Source organism: Vairimorpha ceranae, assembly GCF_000988165.1.
Source record: "Vairimorpha ceranae strain PA08 1199 chromosome Unknown NODE_2, whole genome shotgun sequence".
NCBI lineage: Eukaryota > Fungi > Microsporidia > Nosematidae > Vairimorpha > Vairimorpha ceranae.
In genome coordinates, this window is record NW_020169297.1 from 42,464 (window position 1) to 58,547 (window position 16,084).

The 16,084-nt window shown below is 24.0% G+C and overlaps 9 protein-coding genes across 9 annotated transcripts; 4 read left to right on the plus strand and 5 right to left on the minus strand.

The window, feature by feature from the left end:
- Positions 1-215: 215 nt before the first annotated feature.
- Positions 216-1,157, minus strand: AAJ76_200043620 (agc protein kinase; the record flags this gene model as incomplete). Its single annotated transcript, XM_024474496.1, has 1 exon — positions 216-1,157. The coding sequence occupies one exon, from the start codon at positions 1,155-1,157 to the stop codon at positions 216-218; it is 942 nt and encodes a 313-aa protein (XP_024332265.1).
- Positions 1,158-1,191: 34 nt separating this feature from the next.
- AAJ76_200045172 (hypothetical protein) lies at positions 1,192-2,709 on the minus strand (the record flags this gene model as incomplete). Its single annotated transcript, XM_024474497.1, has 1 exon — positions 1,192-2,709. The coding sequence occupies one exon, from the start codon at positions 2,707-2,709 to the stop codon at positions 1,192-1,194; it is 1,518 nt and encodes a 505-aa protein (XP_024332266.1).
- Positions 2,710-2,775: 66 nt separating this feature from the next.
- On the plus strand, positions 2,776-4,314 carry AAJ76_200045239 (hypothetical protein; the record flags this gene model as incomplete). The annotated part of the gene is made up of 1 exon (XM_024474498.1): positions 2,776-4,314. The coding sequence occupies one exon, from the start codon at positions 2,776-2,778 to the stop codon at positions 4,312-4,314; it is 1,539 nt and encodes a 512-aa protein (XP_024332267.1).
- Positions 4,315-4,346: 32 nt separating this feature from the next.
- AAJ76_200046810 (hypothetical protein) lies at positions 4,347-5,960 on the plus strand (the record flags this gene model as incomplete). The annotated part of the gene is made up of 1 exon (XM_024474500.1): positions 4,347-5,960. One exon carries the CDS (start codon positions 4,347-4,349, stop codon positions 5,958-5,960), a length of 1,614 nt encoding a protein of 537 aa, XP_024332268.1.
- A 61-nt stretch (positions 5,961-6,021) lies between these two features.
- Positions 6,022-6,606, plus strand: AAJ76_200048485 (hypothetical protein; the record flags this gene model as incomplete). The annotated part of the gene is made up of 1 exon (XM_024474501.1): positions 6,022-6,606. One exon carries the CDS (start codon positions 6,022-6,024, stop codon positions 6,604-6,606), a length of 585 nt encoding a protein of 194 aa, XP_024332269.1.
- A 2,263-nt stretch (positions 6,607-8,869) lies between these two features.
- On the minus strand, positions 8,870-9,181 carry AAJ76_200051644 (hypothetical protein; the record flags this gene model as incomplete). The annotated part of the gene is made up of 1 exon (XM_024474502.1): positions 8,870-9,181. The coding sequence occupies one exon, from the start codon at positions 9,179-9,181 to the stop codon at positions 8,870-8,872; it is 312 nt and encodes a 103-aa protein (XP_024332270.1).
- Positions 9,182-9,307: 126 nt separating this feature from the next.
- Positions 9,308-9,685, minus strand: AAJ76_200052148 (40s ribosomal protein s25; the record flags this gene model as incomplete). The annotated part of the gene is made up of 1 exon (XM_024474503.1): positions 9,308-9,685. The coding sequence occupies one exon, from the start codon at positions 9,683-9,685 to the stop codon at positions 9,308-9,310; it is 378 nt and encodes a 125-aa protein (XP_024332271.1).
- Positions 9,686-12,536: 2,851 nt separating this feature from the next.
- Positions 12,537-12,947, plus strand: AAJ76_200055000 (hypothetical protein; the record flags this gene model as incomplete). Its single annotated transcript, XM_024474504.1, has 1 exon — positions 12,537-12,947. The coding sequence occupies one exon, from the start codon at positions 12,537-12,539 to the stop codon at positions 12,945-12,947; it is 411 nt and encodes a 136-aa protein (XP_024332272.1).
- Positions 12,948-13,527: 580 nt separating this feature from the next.
- Positions 13,528-15,582, minus strand: AAJ76_200058045 (40s ribosomal protein s13; the record flags this gene model as incomplete). The annotated part of the gene is made up of 1 exon (XM_024474505.1): positions 13,528-15,582. One exon carries the CDS (start codon positions 15,580-15,582, stop codon positions 13,528-13,530), a length of 2,055 nt encoding a protein of 684 aa, XP_024332273.1.
- Between the last annotated feature and the right edge of the window lie 502 nt (positions 15,583-16,084).

The window sequence follows — 16,084 nt, forward strand, 5'->3', positions numbered from 1 at the left end:
AGTTAAAAAATAGCTATTTAAAAAAATTTAACGTTATGGAAATATGGTCGACAATCTTTTATAAAATCTGCAGAATTAATTTACAGTTTATTAGAACTTCTAGGATAAATTATTTATGATAAATTCTAAAAAATATATTTCATAGAAATGATGTCACACAACATAGAACTAAACATATAAAAAACTAATAAATATAATTAAATTCATTTTTACAATCAAAAACATAACTTTCTTTGTCTAGTTTTCATAACTGTCCCTTCAATTAAAGATACACACTTAAAACTCTTTTTTACCGTATCTTTTTGCTTAACTTTCTGTTCTTTGCCATCAATAGATATAATGCCATCTAAAGTAAAAAAGAAAATTTCATCTTCATTCACTAAAACATCACTGTCTTCCTTTAAATAATCAAAACTTAGAGTATTAATAAAGCTAATTAACTCTTTCTCGTTTAAATCAGGGTATAAATTGTGTGATTTAATGCCTTCGAAAACAATAGTCTTATTTTTATTCCTGTCAAAGGCTCTTAATCCTAAAAACATTTTTTGTTCTATTACCCATATTTTACTTTTTACACTACTAATAACAGTAGCAGTCCTATTAATGTTATGAATTAGTGCTATCTCGCCAAATATATCTCCTCTTTTTAATGACTTAATTTTTATATTTTTAATAAAAACTTCAAAACATCCTTCATCAACTACATACATTGTATTACCACTATCACCCTCTTTAATCAAAGTGACGCCTGCTTCTATATCTACACACTGTATAATGTCAATTAATTTATCTTTCTGCTTAGGATTAAGAAGACCAAAGGGGATGTCGGCGACTAAAACATTACTAAGAAATTCAAATGTCTCTTTTGTTTTTGGAAAACTAATAGAAGAAAAATCACTAGGAAATACTGTATCAGAACACACACTCGCCCTTCTGGTCTGTCTCCAATTTTTAGCATTTTCGATTTCTTGTGGTGTACGATTCTTAGAATTTTTTTCCATATGAAATTCCTCAATATGAGACAAGAGCAGGGCTTCATCGTATTTTTTATGCTTTTCTAAATACGTTTTAAATATTATATTAAGCTCTTCTTTATTTAAATGTCGGTTATAAACTTCATTATTTTTGATAAAAAAATTAAAAATTTCTTCGTCCATTTGCAGGGTAAAAAAATTCTTAAATAATAACAATTTATTCTATGTGACCTAAAATACATCCCTTATCTTCATATAAATTATATAAATATGATTCTCCTCGCGTCTCTATCAAGATTTCTAGTGTTGGTTTAACTTTCGATTTTATTTTGTACCTTTCAAGCTTATGAATGTTATTTACTACTATTAAAATATACAATTCATCTTTTTCAATAAAAACATCTATAGAATTATTTATTGATAAAAGTAAAACTTCTTTATACAATTCATAGAGTGTAAATAAAAATCTCATTGTATCTAATAGTTGTATTTCAGTTTTCTGTTTTGTAATAATAACACCATATTCATGAATAATGCTTTTTATACCAGAATATTGAATATTAAGCAACTTATAAACATCCCCTATGTTTGTACTAAAATTCCTATCAAGTGAAAGCTTAAAATTTAAAAATTTAAAAACACAATAATTCTGTTTATATTCTAAAATTTCTAATCCAAAAATAGCTGTTATTTTTTCGTATTCAAATTTCGCATCGTTTAAATCATTTTCATTTACATTCACCGCTTTAAATTGTTTTTCTAATTCATCTATTTCATTTTTTATTTTTAAATATTTAGTTTCATTGTTTTTGTCACTAATTAACTTATTATTGACATCAATTCGTAATTTTTCGTGCTCTGTAGAATATTCTTCTAAAACCTGTTCGTGACTTAAAATATCACGTCGTAATTTATCGAGGCTTTGTGTTGTAATATTATTTATATCTTGTAAATTAATATTCTGCAGTTTTTCTTCTACACTTTTTAACTCTTCCTCAAGCTCTTGCTTCTGACTTCTTATTTGTAGTAAAGCATTTTCTTTTTCATTAAATTCAGAAATCAATTCACTCTTTACTTTTATAATAAAATCGTTAAAGTCCAGTTCTTTTTTAGCACGCAATTCATACCAACTCACAGTAGAACGATTTCTACAATCCGTTTTTAAGCTACGAAGTTTTGATTTATCTTCTTTCTCAAGCAACGTATTTTTTATGTCAAAATTCATTTCAACTTTCTTCAATTCATCACTTAATTTAATTAATTCCGTTTTTAAATCATCACTAAAGTCCTCAAAAAATTTAATCCTATGACTTAAAAAATGCTTGTAGTAAACAATGTTTCTAGGATCAACTTCTTTTTTTGACTTACTAAGGGTTTCTCTACGTGTAGAAGAAATGACAATATCATCTAAAAAACGAATTCCATGTTCCATAAGTAATTCATTGATATTAACTTGGACCTTTTTTTGTTCTGGTACTATAGTACGAATGTACTGTGTGTCAACAAGTTCTCCAAATACTGCTGTATTGTTTGACATTAACGAATCATTTTCTTTGTCTTCTTCTTTAGCAATTTCATAAAATGATTTTCCTATTTTTGTTTGTTCACAAGTGAAATCTGCCGTAACATCATCAGTAGTAAAAGAATTAATTGTCACTTCTTTCTCATACACATTTTGTTCGGGAGCTTCTGAAGCAAACGAAACACGTCTTTGTTTTTTTTTCTTATCGTCCATTTTAATGGCCTGTAAAATTTAAAAAAATATAATGGCATAAATATTGCAAACAAAAAAAGGGCACTTATGAGTAAAAAAAGAACTAATCATTTAAAAGAAGAAGAATATGATTTTGAAGAATTATCATGTTTTGATAAAATAGAACGAAAAATTAAAAAAATAAAGCCTAATGATTCTTTTGATTTTGATGAAGTAAAAGATTTAGAAACAGATGTTAATATTTATGATAATTTTTTGTTTAACGTTATATACAATGAAAAGGGTTTACCAATTGCAGAGATTGATTATTTATCGTTTATAAAAAACAAAGATTATTATACAAGAGAATTTAAAAGCACAGAAATAAATAGACAATTACCTAAAAATAGTATAGAAATAACAAAGATTGTTACAGAGGATAAAATTGGAGATTTAGTAGAAATTAATATTAGCTTTGAAAATACTGTAAGAGAAATTTTTGAAAAAGAATACGACTTTCAAAGCATTGGAAAATTTTTTATTTCAGCATTTAAAGAGATTGAATGTTACACTGACAAGATTAAACACATTAATCTTAAAGGTGTAAAATTATCAAAAATACCTTTTAGCATAGAGCCTATAAAACATGTTAGAATGACAAGTCCAGTATTTTATTTATGGATACTACAAAATGAAATTTCTATTAAACATTTAAACAAAATTTTAAGTAAAATTTATGACATTATAAATTTAAAAGCCGTAATTAATTTATTAAAAGTTAATAATAAAGATTATCAGCTATTTCAGATGAAAGAATATTACAAACTATACAAAGTTATAGGGGATTTATCAATTTTTAAGGTAATTTCATCCTGTGATAATAATTTACTAAGTGCTAAATTTCTTTATTATACGAATAAGTTTATTGATGGGTATTTAATACTTAAAGGTATGCGTCATATTCTTAAATACAAGTTAGAATTTCATATTAATCCAGATAAATGTTTACAAAATCTATCGAAAGATTTCCATTCATATAAAAATTATTTGTTTTTTGTTTGGTGTAATCAACAAATTTTAAAAACAAATAATGACACAAATACAAAAGACATTACTTCTATAAATAACATAGAAAATTTGTACAAGGCGGGCGTAGAGACGTATAATAATATACCATGTAAATTAGCACATTTAAGGTATCTTAAATCAAATGTAATGTACGAAGATACGTTTGATGAACAGATTTTCTATGAAAATTACATTATTATGAGAAAATTTAGTAATGCAAGTTATAAATATCTCAGTAAATTTAAGAAGAAACTTATAAAAAAGAAACTTTCATATGATTTATTAGAACAAGAAATGTGTTATTTGGAAAATAAAGATTGTAAAAAAAGTAATAAGTATTACTATTTGTATAAATATAAAATGAATAATAAAATTAACTGTAAGGATTATGAACTTATTAACGGAGATTCGTTAATAATTATGTACATTTATAATTTAGATATTAATTACATAAAAACCATTTATAATATTTATAATTTCAAAAATGGATTCTATTGGTGCAGAACACGAAATATATTAAATTTTGAAGAGCGTCTTATCGAATCAAAAAAAATCTTTAAATTTGACCAAGATTTTTAATTTTTTTGCAATCGGAATTATTTACCCTTAAGATGATAAAGTGCATAATTGATGAAATATTAGAAGAGTGGAATAAATTTTATAAAAATGTAATTAATAATGCCATTTTAAAAAAGGAAAAACAAGTTGTTACTAACAAATGTACTAGGACAAGAAGAAAATCTGCTGTTGAGCCTTGTAAATTTAATATTGAAAGACAAAGAAGATTTAAGAAATCCTTTGAAAATAAAAAAGAAGCTGAAAAAGCTATTTTTATAGAAGAAAATAATGTTGATGTGAAACTTGGCATAAAAACCGAGGAGTGTGGTAATAAAGACATTGCATCACCAATAAATGATGCAAAAAATGATAATTTGGCGGCAAATATAAATATAAGTGAAAAAAAAGAAGAATACGCAAACAACGTTTTTGATGTTTTTACATCTTTAATTTCAGCTGCCAATGTTAATTCAAATTCTAATAATATAAACACTGTTCCTGAAAATTTGCAACAGAATTCAAATAAAAATTTCGAATCGGTTGTACCAATTATTACTTCTAAGGATAAACTTCAGAATGTTTTAAATAAAAAACCACTATCTAAAAAAAGCTCTAAAACAAAGAAAAAGCCTGCTGTAGTGATGAAGAATTTTAAAAAAAAGCCAAAGCAAAATAATGTAATTACTGACATCGATGAAAAATTGCGCATTATTAAACTAGGAAAAAAAGCTTCAATAAATGAAGTTACTGAAGAAAATAAAAATAATTTTACATCGGATCAACCATTAAAAGCAGGGTCCACGGTGCCCATTGATAATCAAAAAATGTCTTTACTTTGTGATAATCAGTCGTTCAAAGAGCCAACTTTGCCACAATTGAATGATAAGGCAGAGTGTAATAATGATCTTGAAAATCATTCTATTAAACAAGAAAGCGAATGTGTACAAGTCAAAAATGAAGATTTTACAAAAAATAATGATCAGGAAGCAAAACTTAAAAAGAAAAATGAGATTCTTAAAAGTATTTTTAGAAAAGAAAAATTAAAGGTTGATATGAAACGTAATAGTGTTTTTATTAATGAAAATAATACAAACTGTATCAAAAATAATAATTCTAAAGAACTGAGCAAATTTTCTGGTTGCAATAATGTTGATATAGGAAAATTAGAAAATAATTTAGTAGATAAAAAATTTGCTTTATTACCGAGAAGATTAGATAATACATCTATACTTTTAGCAACGCCTGAAAAAATTAAGTTTAAATTTGACAATAAAAAAATACAAGCAGATTTATTGTCAAGCGATGTAAAATCACCCAAGGCTATGAAAAATAAAGTTTATGATGTAAAAAGTTCAAAATTTCTTATTGAACCTAACATAATGAGAAATGATTTGTACAAAAAAGTAATTGATAGTCAAAGAAAAGGCCTTTCACAAAATGAATACAAATCGAGTACAATAATTCCCCACATTAAATCAGATGATGAGGATTCTTTAATTTTCATTGAACCTCTTTTTTGCAAGGATCCTGAAATTAATGAAAAGGTATGCAAACAAAGTCACAAACAACTTGAAGAGTATTTTAATTTATGTGAAGATATAAATGTTGTTGAGATATTTCCAAATATTAAAGACATAACTAATGATAGTCCAAATAAATGGAATTGATCTTTTACTAGAAAATAATATTTTTATTTATAATTTTTTTGATTTTGGGGGGTAAAAAATTATGGAAAATAATTTCGATGATGAGGAAAAGAAATATTTCTCAAATAGAATGTTTTTAAATAAATTGGGGGATACAAGAGAGTTTGGGAATTTTTATGAATTAATTTACAATAGAAAAGTAAAGATTTTGAGCTTTCTAAATAAAGATTTAAATCAAATAAATAATCCAGACTTTAGACAATTTGAGAGTTTAGAACATGCATATGAACTTTTTCTATCTTATCACATATTTTATCCTTATTTATATGAAGACTATTTATTTATGCATTCTTTAGAGACATATAATTTTGAAAAAGATATGGAAATACTATTGAATGGATTAGAAACTGTAAAAAATTTAAACACAAATGTAATTGATGAACATGGATTCGCTGCCGAATTATTATTATTTCATGAACAACAAAGGTTGTCAGGAGGTCATGAAATTGAAGAAGAAAGTGTTGATAGATTATATGTAAAGAAAAAAACTGGACTTAATAGAAGAAATACAATTATTAGATTGAAGGCTATAAATAGTTTAATAGATCTTTCTAAGGGAATACGTATCTGTGACTACAAATTTGTTTTTAAGATTTTATTTGATTAAATTAATTTTTTTATAATTTACTAGCTAATGCTATCTTGTTTAAAACGGGATTATATATAAACATAATTCTTATTTTTTATTGTGTAACATGGTTTTAGGCTTGTGCGCATTATTTAAAGTACAAAATGTCTTAAATTGTAAAGTAAAATTTGCAATAGTTACCATTTTGCACATACAAAAAAATTGAAAAATTCTAAGAAAATACACAAAACCCCGTAATATCCTTTTAGTAACAATTTTATAAAAATCTTTAGGGTATTTGCATGCTTAAAATAAAAAATATAAAGAATTTTACAAATTTTTAAAAAAGAAGGGTTAAAAAATAAAAAAATGTTCAGATGATGATTGATTGATAGCTTACGTATCCCGTTTAAAACGGGACTCAAATTCGATACGTACTTTCTTTGTTTAAATTATGTGTTTATGTCCTTGTGCATGTATATATTGTTTATTGTTGAACATTGCACACTTTTAATTATAAAATGACAATAGTGCGTATTTTACAATTTGAATAATTGAATAAAACCAAAGGAAAAATATATTAGAAAAATTAAGCTTTATGCAATATAATTAATTATGAAAGATTGTTATTTATTTAAAAAATCGTTTTCCAAAGTTTAAAAAAATAAGGGTTAAAAAATGTTCAGGTTCAAACTTTTTATGTATATTTTATTTAATTTATATAGATGATAAGTTGAACAGCTAATGATTTTATTTTACAATAATAATTTTCTATAGTATAGATTTTTATTCCCAAAATGATTTCAGTTTAGTAAAATTAAAACTTTGATAAGAAATATTACCAATGTTATTTTTTTTCTGCCTCACAATTTTCAATTTCACAACTTTTAAATTCTCAAATTTATCAAGAAGTCCTTTAAATCTATTCTTTACATTATTATCAAATACATTAGATTCATCATTTACAACATTTTTATTTAAGTTACCCATGACAGTATTAATTTAACTTACGAAAATTTTGGATGATTCTACAACACTGTTAGTTAAGTAACCTTCATTATTCTTTGCATTTAATTGCTTATCACTTTTCTCTTTGACTATGACCTGTTCATAACAATAAACTTCTACTTCATCAATGAATCTTACCTTTTTGATATTTGTATTTTTAATCAAAGTCCCAAAACCTGTAGTATCTAATAGTTCACGTTTTTTAACCTCCTTAATATTACTAGTCAATTATTTATTTGCATCTAAATTAAAATCTATTATTATCACCTTATCTACTCTTCTCCTTCAACAACTTTCTTTTTAGTATATGTATCATTGTTCAGCACAAGTTCCTTATCTTTATCTAAATTTTCAGATACTAAGACATCCCCCAATACTTAACCCTCTATTTATTTTTAAAATTTCCTAATTCTTCAATATTTTTTTCCTTCTCGCTTTTTTTTACCCTTCTTTGCAGATGTATTGATGGGCTCCTAAACCTCAATACATCTGCCAAAAGAACTTTCTCCGGTTCGTGGTGCTGGTCTACTTCCTGTACTTGTATCATCATTGGATACACTATTGGTGCCTAGACCTGCATCTCTGATTGCCCCGACTGTCCCTTGGGGTAAATGACAACAGAAATAGTGCATATGTATAATCGGTCGCCACCTTTTCGTACATTGGTAAGCAAAAAGTTTCTTTTTATGCTTTTTTTCTTTGTTTATCTTTAGGCCATTCGTTTAATATAAAAAACACTTTATTTTTGACATATAAACAAAAGCTAAATTAAAAATTGTTATATAAAAGATATAATAATTTTTGATTTAGTTTAAATTTTAATCTTTTTTTGTGTACATATATAATGAGAATCTTGACTTTTTGTAAAATTAAACAATTTTTTATGCACAAAATAATTAGAACGTAATTATTAACATTTTCTTATAAACTAGCTTGCGCCATCCCGTTTAAAACGGGAGCGTAAATTTAATATGTGTTCTTTCTTTTTAATGGATTTAATACGCCTTCATGAGTATACTTATTATTTTTAATGACAAACTGACGTTTTTTATTATAAATTAAAATTTGCTAAAGACATCTTGTATAAGATTATAATAACTAAATAAAAAAGCAAGAAAAAATGCACAAAAACACCGTTTTGTGCTTAAAAAAATAAACCTAACATTTATGCTACTCGTATTTAAAAAATACAAAGAATTTTAAAAATTTTTAAAAAAGAAGGGTAAAAAATAAAAAATTTTAAGATTCAAACTCTTTATAAATATTGATTAACAAATCAGTTTAATTTAAAAATTTATTTTTGAAAATTTCTAAATTTGCTATATTCCTCAAGTGTTTCTTTGAGTATATTTAAATTTGCCTCTGCCTTTTCTTTCTCATAATTTTCATCTTTTACCGTGTCATATAAGTTATGCGCATGTTCATATATTTTCTTCTGTAATTTAATATGATCAACAATTTTAGACACATCTTCTTCAGGCATTTCCTCTTCAGTAATACGATAAACCAAGGTGTCTAAGAAAACACTAAATTTTTCTAGTCTGTTTAACAAATCATCTTTTTCTAATGACTCTTGAATTACTTCGATGTTAGGGTTTTGATCCATAAACCCCTTTTTACTGTAATTTTAAAATAATTTATAAAACGATCGTTTCAAATTAAAACATAAAAACAAATAGCATAAACTTTAAACCTATAGAATTATATCATCAAAAATAATTAAAATTTATTATCAATTCCATCCATCACCCTCAGCAACTGACACTTCTTGTTGAACAGGAATCTGTTCAACTTCTAAAGGCTGACCATAAATCGTTGTTTTTGAACTTTTATGAATTAAGGATATAATACCGTTATTAACACAATGTCTCAATAAATTCTTAGCAACGCTTAATGTTAAGTTCATTTTACTACCTAAAGAAAACACAGTAACAATCTTAGCTTTTTTAACCTCTTTTTCTACTTTTTGTAACAGCTCGTCAGAGACAGTAAAAATTTTTCTAGCTTCATCTTTCTTTTTTATCTCAGTCCATTTTTTCTTTTCTTTTTTTGACGTAGAAGCGGCTTTTAGAGCTTTTTTCTCCTTAGTCTCTTGTACTTTTTTGGCCATTTTATGGGTAAAGAAATTTTAAAAAAATTATCAAAGTTTCTTTTGTTGTCTTAAACATGTAAAATGAATGGATGTTTTGTGATAAAATTTACAAATTTATCTTAATAAAAAATTAAAGGTACTATAATAACCAGAAAGTAAGTTATTTAGAAAGTATAAAGTTTTCTTTTAATTTTCTTAGGGTTCGATATCGACTAGCCTCCCAAATAGCTTTTGCTCTCTCTGCATTTCAATCTTCATCTTTTCAATGTTTTAAATAGAAGTTAAGCATCTGCTGCAGCTTATAATAATTAATAATGTAGTTATGGGTAAAATTAAAAGTTATTGATAAAGTGTACACTTTAAAATACAAAATGAAAAATAAATTAACATAGCTTTTAAATAATAATAAAATATCGTAAACTAAAAACTTAAATCTTAGCATTATGACTTTGTCAGCCTTTTTGTCCTAGTGTGGGTTATATTTGAAAAAAAACACTTCCTTTTATCAAAGAATTTATAAAGTTATCTATTTCTGTAAAACATTCATAAATTATTTATTTGGTGATAAATTTTGAATACAACTTTTTTTATTAGTATTAAAAACTTAAGTAAATGGATTACATAAATTAACTACCAACTATAAATTTAAGTATAGAATTACAGTAAAAGTAATCTGTACATATTTTTTTATTAAAAAAACTGCGATATACAGTAGTTATAAGTTAAAGACTTATGTAAAAAGTCTCAAATGTTTTAAAAATGCTGTACAAAATTTAATGAAATCTAGTTGTAGAATGTCAAGTAAGTAAAACAAAACTATTACATAAAAAGAGTTTAAAGTTTAAGCAAAATATAAATATTTGTGCCAGAATAAGTGTTAGTTTTTTATATCATTGTGTATTCGTCTTTCACTTGTGTTACAAAATAAAATTTTGTCAGATTTTTAGTGAACAAGAGATGTTTGAAAGAAAAATATAAAATATTTGTTAATTATTTTAGTTATTTAATTCAGTATAAAAAGTTTAAGCATTGTGAAATGCTTTATATCTAGTTAATTTACTTAATTTTTTATCTAAGGACCTATAGGTTTGGAACTACGAGCGACAAGCACAATTATTAAATAATCGTATTTATAAAAAAAATAGAAAAGAAATGATTGATTTATCTTATTTCTAAGTGTTAAAAAAAGTTTACTATTATAAAATTATCATGCATTGATAGTTATTATGTCTTTATTGAGATGTACAAACATTAAAAAATACAAAAATAAAAATGCGTTTTCTTTTAAGAAGTAATTTCTTTTTTCATTGGCAATAAATGCTGATTTATAAATATTTTTAATTTAAAAGTTGAGTGAAATTTAATGGTCTTTCTTTTTAATTCAAAAATTTCTATATAAAGACGTCATACAACTATTTACATTTGTGTTCCATAATTATGTATAAATATATATATTATCCTAAATAACCATCTTTGACTGCACAATTTAAGATATTCATCAAAAGTATTTTTTTACTTTTACATTATAATTTCATAACACCAAAATAAATGTATAAACATTGGGGGAGTAAATGTTTAACCACTAAATCTGCATTTAAATTAAAATTAAAATAAATTAAAGCATTTTGTTAAATATTTTAAAAGAGTAATCTCATAAATATAACATTGAGAAGATAAGTATTGATTAAGAAAAAAGTTCTATTTATTAAAAAACTATTTTTTTTATTGCACAGCAATTTCATTCAATAATACAAAAATAAATACTAGTCTTTTGAATTTTATATTCAAATACATGATTAAATATTTTGTACCTTAAAAAACTTAATTTTTTAGATACAAAAGGCCTCCCTCCATCGATGTAGATTAGACTGTGTCTTTGTATACATTTTTTTATGATTTCATACAAAATTTTCGCATTTCTAATATCATCTTATTTAATGACTTTAACTCTTGTTTTTTTCCTTCTCACACTACCCGAACTTACAATAATATGTTCCCGATTGTATTTTCTCTTTTCAAATTTTGATTCGCCACTTCAACGACTTTTCAATTTCCACCCATGCATAAAGTTTCTAAACAATAATTTATGCAGGCTTTTCATTTATTTTTTATAAAAAGAAATGTTATTAAAGACAATCAGATACATTAGTATTTAGCTGCTATGCTATTAAGTTGTAGAAACATAGCCAAGAACAAAATATCCATACCATAAAAATATTTTTATTTAAAAAATTATACGCTTGTATATAGAATATCTGTATTTGCAGTTCTATTATGTTCAGTGAACAATATTGTAGTAACCTGCATTTAATGCATGCTTGTGTTGTTATTATTTCTCTAAATAAAATTTATTTATCAGCATCATTTGATGGGTATTTTAAAAAATTTAATTATATGTTTTTTTATGTTTGTGAATTATAAAATAAGGGCAAAAAAATATTTATAAGGATATTAAAAATTGTACGATCAGAAATACTTTTTACCAAAATCATGTTTTTTGTTTTTACTTATTTCTTTTAAAATTATCAATAAACATTAATTTTTTGATCTAAAAAATAAAGTAAAATTTAGAGTTTTTTAATTAACATTTTTTTAAGTTATCAAAATTTTTTAATTATTTAAAAAAATAAACTTTTTAAAGTGATAAAACAGAACAATTTTTATATGTGATTAAATCATAAAGAAATTATGTTTAAATTAAATCTAAATTTTGTTCCATAATTGGCAGTTAAAAATTTCATTTTAATTAAATAATTCGTATTTAACAACCTATTAACTAAAAAGCTCTAATAATTATTATTTTTATAAATTATTTAAAATGATAAATGCTTTTTGCTTTAACTTATAAATAACTCTGAAGGACCCCTTAATGTTATTTTGGTTGTATATCACCCTTTGTCTTTATTGTAGGCAATTTATTTTGGTCTATATTAAACATAAGATTGAGGAATTAAAATCCCGGTTGAAATTGTTAGAAGAAGAGATTTCAAAGCTTGATTATATTTTAAAAACATCATGGAATATTTTTATGAAAGCATCGAGAAAAAAAAAAAGAGCTGAACTTTATGAAAAATATCTACAAGAGAAACGTAAAGTAAGAGGTTATGAAAAACTTATAGAGAGATTAAAATCTATAAATGTAAATTTCAATAATAATGACTGGTGCCTCTTTTCGGAGGGAGGCAACTGTTGGCTGTTAAAAAGAATTATGATGTGGGCATCTGAACTTAACTCTAAAAAATGTCTAACACAAAATATAACCCAAAAAGCAATATGTTAGATGAATGATATAAATAATTTTTATTTTAATTTCAACCTACCTAGTCTATATAGGTAAGCTAAGCGAAGTTTAACATAAACGAAAATTGATTGTGTAAAGATAAAATGTTTTTTATCAGATCATAAATCTATTTTTAAAAAATTAAAATATTTTGACCTTTTTATATATTTAAAGTATATAGAATATTACAAAATATTTTTAACTTTAAATTATTACAGATGCAATTTTTTAATTAATGGATTTTTTAATTTATGTTTTTATAAATTTAAAAACTTAATTAAAAAATATATCGAGTTAAAATATTTAATTATAGTTTTTAAATAAAAAATAATGGTTACCAGATAAAAAAGACAAAATTTTTATAAACTGTATTTTTAACACATATAGTATAAAAATTGACAAAAATTAAATTAAAAAACAATTTGAAAGTTTTGTTTAGAATCTTTAATTTATAAGTAAAAATTTTTAGAGTTTTACAAAATAAGAATTTTACTAATTTAAAAATATATCAAGCCTGAATATTTAAAAAAATCATATTTATATGCAAATTTAATTAAATTATTAAAGTAAAAAAAATTGTTTATAAATAAGTAACTTTTTCTTCACTAGTAGTATAAAGACCTTTTGTCTTGTTTATCCTTTTATTTAATAAATCCTTAAATTTACTATCTTTACAAATACTTTCTAGTACAATACATTCATTTATATTAAGTTTATTAATAAATATATCTAAACAAATATAATTCGTGCTTGATTCTATAAAATTTTTTATATTTTTAAATATAACTCTTTTTTCATTATCTTTAAATTTTAAATTAATAATCTTAGCTATGCTTAAAATATCAACAAAATCTTTACCATCAAAAACATTTAAAAATTTAAAAAATGACACTACGTAATTTATCTTATTTTTACTGACAGAAAAAATATTGGAAAATTCTTTAACATCTTTAATATGTTTATAAATCAAATACATTTGCTCTTCTAAAATTCCTTCTTCATTAAATTTATAAAGAAAAGGTAGTAATTCAGAATTATCTAAATCTATAATTTTTATTAAATCACAATACAACACTCTAAGAGCTGTTTTCTTATCACAACATACACTACTTAAATCATCTATATTTATAGCAGAGTCTTTGATCTGGCTATGTATATACAAAATTAAATTACACAAATCTTTAGCACAAAAAATATCATATTGCCTCTCAGTTAATTTCGTTAATTTGGTGTATTCTTCATTTACAATATCCCATAAATTTTTATAGATTTGTGTTTCTAAGTAATCAGTCTCTCTGACAAAGTCTTCAATATCAAAATATTTAATAATTACATTTCTAAAATCCCGAATATTAATAACTGTATTAATTGCATTTTCAATAATAGATTTATAATCACATTCGCACTTTTTAAAAAATTCGCATAATTTGTCAAATTGCTTCATGTCATTGTTGTGTCTTATATTTTTTATTATTTCATCAATAAATTTTATAAAAATTTCTGTATTATCAATATCAGAAAAATTTAGTAATCCTATAATTGAATCAAGATCATTAAGATTATTTTTATAAAATTCAAATAATTCACTAATTTTAAGCGACTTTTTTTGTAATTCTAGAATCTGAAGGTAACAGTTCTTAGTACAGTCACATTCAAAATATTCTATTTCTAAGCTTTCAAGGTAATCTTTACAATTTGTATAAAATTTATGTATAGCTCCAATTGCATCACTCTGTGACATTTTTTTGAATGATCGACAAAGTAACTGTTGGAATTCTTTATTTGTAAACTTTTCAGACCCGCCATTGAATTTTAAAATGTCACAGATTGTATCTTCGTCATAATTATCATTTAAAAATTGTTCTAAAATAAATTTACAAATTTCTAATCTAATATTCTTGTTTTTATCTCCTTTAGCCAACTCTATTAAAGGCAAATTTTTTATAAAAATATTTTTACTTCTCATTGTAGAGATAATAGACTTTCTTACAATATCTTGTTTATCTTTTATTGCATATAAAAGCATTCCTTTATGTTTATTAAATAGCTTTTGATCCAGGCTTATAAAATTAATAAGAAATTCGTAAGAATATGCTCTAATAACAGGATCAACATCTTTATATCGGCGTAAAAAAGTATTTTTAAATAATATATTAATATTATTAGTTATACCTTCTTTATATTTAGAAATAATATAAGCATAAATAACGCGGGTAGAAATTTGTCTAAAAGATCTATTTTTTTCTAATGTTAACTTTTCAATCTCAAAAATATCGAAATTTGTTAATTTGAGAATATAACGAATTAATTTATCAGCTTTGTTACTGGGAATATTTTTTACTAATGTAATAATTGATGCAGTAGAATCTTCTAATGAGGCGTATTTTGCAATAAACATTTTTTGGTTAAGTGCATTAAACGAGTCTAAGTCACGTTTAGTTGCTTCATCTAGCTTAATTTCTACAGGATTTTCATCGTTAACACTACAATTTTCATTGATTTCTGTGTTGGACATATCATTAACTGGCAATTGCTGTTGATTAATAATGTTTTCATTACCTGAGGGACTGAATGTTTCTTTCGCTGTTTCAGATGTACCTTTTTTATTTTTTTTATGTTGTGACTTCATGGGCATTAAATGTGAAAATTACAAAATATAAAAAAGTGGGAAAAGAAACAAAACTCTAAAAAATTATATCTTGAATTTTTGAAAAAATGTAAAGGGAATTTTTTATATCCAAACTAGAGTATTTAAAATAATAAAAATCTACATAGTATTCTTTATGAACATATTACTCTAAACAATGGATTCATCAAAATAGTCAGTAGCAGAAGGCACATTTTATTGCAGGATTGCTGTTTTACAAAACTAAAATATTGTTTTGAAAATCATGATTGGATATCAATAACTTTAAAAAATATCTTGTTAGTAAAACATGCTATTGCTCACCGCTAACAAATTATAAATAATTTAAAAAAAAACTACCTTTTATAGCATGATCAAATTTTTTGGTTGAATCCAAAATGCCTGTAATTGCATCGCGTATCTGCCAATTTAATTTTTTTTTAGTAGGCATGGTAAATTAATTTGCTTATTTTAGTTCAAGCACTATTCTTTTTTTAAGTTATATTAAACA